At 40.0% G+C, this 2856-nt stretch overlaps 1 protein-coding gene across 1 annotated transcript; it reads left to right on the top strand.

Annotated features, from left to right (window-relative positions):
• The first annotated feature begins 441 nt into the window (after positions 1 to 441).
• Positions 442 to 1689, top strand: fut9a (fucosyltransferase 9a). The gene is made up of 2 exons (XM_060932927.1): positions 442 to 516; positions 602 to 1689. Exons 1-2 carry the CDS (start codon positions 498 to 500, stop codon positions 1687 to 1689), a joined length of 1107 nt encoding a protein of 368 aa, XP_060788910.1. The 5' UTR covers positions 442 to 497.
• The last annotated feature ends 1167 nt before the right edge of the window (positions 1690 to 2856 follow it).

Here is a 2856-nt window from a genome sequence, read left to right as displayed (position 1 = left end):
CTGATGGAGCTCTATCGGTAGCTGACCATAGGGCATCCTTGCATGTACCCTACTCAGATTAGAGTTACCTACCTTTGAAACCAGTGCTGGGGTGGTGTCTGCAAGTAAGTGCCTGGTGACCATCCATATAACCCAGTTAGGCTCAGCCCAAAATAGTGACATGTCACCATCTTGTGGGCTCACACCTGCAAGGTGCAATGACAGTTGTGTGACAGTCTTGGACAGATGAGACCCATGCAATGGAAAAGATCTTGTTATAGAGTGCTGTTTTAATAGGCAAGTAAACTCTTTGGCTTTTTCAGACTAAAATAAATTATATATTTATTGTTTCATCTTTTCAATAGGGACCTACACTGAGAAATCTTTCCAAGACATTTCCAAGACTGGACCAAATGAAGATTCAAACATGTTTAACTCTTCATAGCTATATTTTCCTTTGTTACTGTTAAAAAAGCAAAGAATTGGCAGAAGCATCTGCTTTGCAATATCCTTCCTGAATGACTGCAAAACTACCAGGTAAACATTTAGGAAATCATTTGCTCATTTCTCATTTATTACACCTCCTCCTATAGTAATGTTATATCTCTGTCATTTTATAAAGGCCAGAGTATGCCATCTGCACCTACACACAGGATTCTGCGACCCCTCCTGCTTGGCACCTTCTTACTGGGCTGTTTTGTGACTCTGTTTTTGATGTACATCAAGCCGTCCACTAGTTGGTTATCGGGCCCTGTTGAATCAGAAACCTCAACGGCTCGAGTAAAGAGCCTCCTGTCCAACAGAAGTGAGCAGAACCAGACCACAGTGCTTGTCTGGCTCTGGCCATTTGGGGAAACCTACGATCTGAATGTGTGCAGCTCCTTGTTCAGTATTGACAACTGTTTCATAACTGCCGACCGCAACCTTTATAACAAATCCGATGCAGTTGTCATCCACCACAGGGACATTAGCACTGATCTGTCCAACATGCCGCCAGCGTATCGGCCTCCTCTGCAGAAATGGATCTGGATGAACCTTGAGTCACCATCCCATTCATCCCAGTTACTCGGCATCGAGAACCTGTTCAACCTGACCCTGAATTACCGTCAGGACGCTGATATTGAAGTGCCTTATGGTGCCATTGTTGCCTCCCAAGGCGAGGAAGGCTTTGTACCACCGAGCAAGAACAAGCTGATCTGCTGGATTGTGAGCAATTGGAACCCAGATCATGTACGAGTGAAGTACTACAATGAACTGTACAAGCACGTGGAGATCCATGCCTATGGCCAAGCATTCGGCGAGTATATATCGGACCAGGACTACTTCCCTACCATCGCCAGCTGCAAATTCTACTTGGCATTTGAGAATTCAATTCACAAGGACTACATCACAGAGAAACTCTACAACCCACTCTCAGTTGGCACAGTGCCAGTAGTTTTGGGCCCACCGAGGGAGAATTATCAGAATTTTGTAGAGGGTGATGCTTTCATTCATGTGGATGACTTCTCCTCCCCAAAAGAGTTGGCTGATTATCTTTTATTTCTGGACAAGAATGAGGAACTTTACCTGAGGTACTTTGATTGGCGTAAACACTTCAAGGTAAAGAAAGCCTATTTCTGGGCTGAGCACACTTGTCTTGCATGTGATTATGTCAGAAGACACAATGAGTACAAGGCATTCAATAATCTTGACAAATGGTACTGGGGCTAATCTGGATATGTGCTGATTGGTTAATTGGTTGGAAGTCATATAAGAGGTTGATACCATATTTTCCAGGCTATCAGACAAGTTTTACCCCTTTATGAAGTAAGACTAAGACAACAAACTGCCGTCTATGTTATAATTTTTGTATGTGAGCATTTAAGAGTGTTTCTATAGTAAACCTGCTACCGCAGCATTTCGTTAGTAAAAAAGATAACATTCCCAGTGCTAGCTTAGAGTTAACATAACATTGAAAATCTCTGTAAGGATGAATTCAAGTCTGTTTTACACCATATGAGTTTTGTCATTGGTAATCAGGGGTGGCTATGCCAAGCTATTACCAGGCTGTTAGTTTTATTTTATTTATTATAATTATTTATTATCATTATTATTTTTTACCATATTTAATTGGAGTTGCCTGGTGGATGAATAGGTTCAACAACCAGAACTTTATTGATTTTTGCAAAAGCAAATTTATTGGTTGTTGTGATTGTTCAAACAAAATGGACTTTAGGGCATATTACTTAATTCCACTGCCTGCTGCACTACACACATCAGCTGTGGTGTGATAGACTTGCAGTTAAACATATCTTGAGAAATAAAGAGACTAGCTGAACTTGAATACATTTTTACATGTGACATAAAGTGAGAAAATCACAGCTTATAGCTGAAACATTGGCCAAAAACTTGCCGAGAGCAAAAACCCAGTATGCTACAATACAAACTTTGTTAGAAGATGATAATGTACTGTATTAATCCACTTAACTTTTGTCTAAGCTTGGTAATGTTGCAAATTATTAAATCATTTCTTGGTCTTAGATTGCTTAATATAACATGCTCATCAGCCACTTTAGTGACAGTGTGACCAAAGACATCCAAGAAACAAATTCTGGCAGCATCACACATTTTGGACGAAAATCTTGGAATGTGATCATTGCTACTAAAAAGCAGAATATCATCATGTTGTTCTATCACAGGGCTATTGTGAGAGAATAATACTTATATATGGACACGAGTGTTTTACTGGGAAATATACCACTCATATTTTTCATACAAGCTACATTCGGGACATGGAGAAACAAAACCATGACATAAATCTCTATATGTCACTTGTGAGGAAATCGATGAATAGTTTTGAAAATTTGGGTACTTTTTGTTTGTGAATGTGTCTATAAA

This window comes from Neoarius graeffei, chromosome 11 (assembly GCF_027579695.1).
Source record: "Neoarius graeffei isolate fNeoGra1 chromosome 11, fNeoGra1.pri, whole genome shotgun sequence".
Classification (NCBI taxonomy): domain Eukaryota; kingdom Metazoa; phylum Chordata; class Actinopteri; order Siluriformes; family Ariidae; genus Neoarius; species Neoarius graeffei.
Note: the sequence above shows the minus strand (reverse complement) of the source record. Positions and strands in the feature narration are given on the sequence as shown.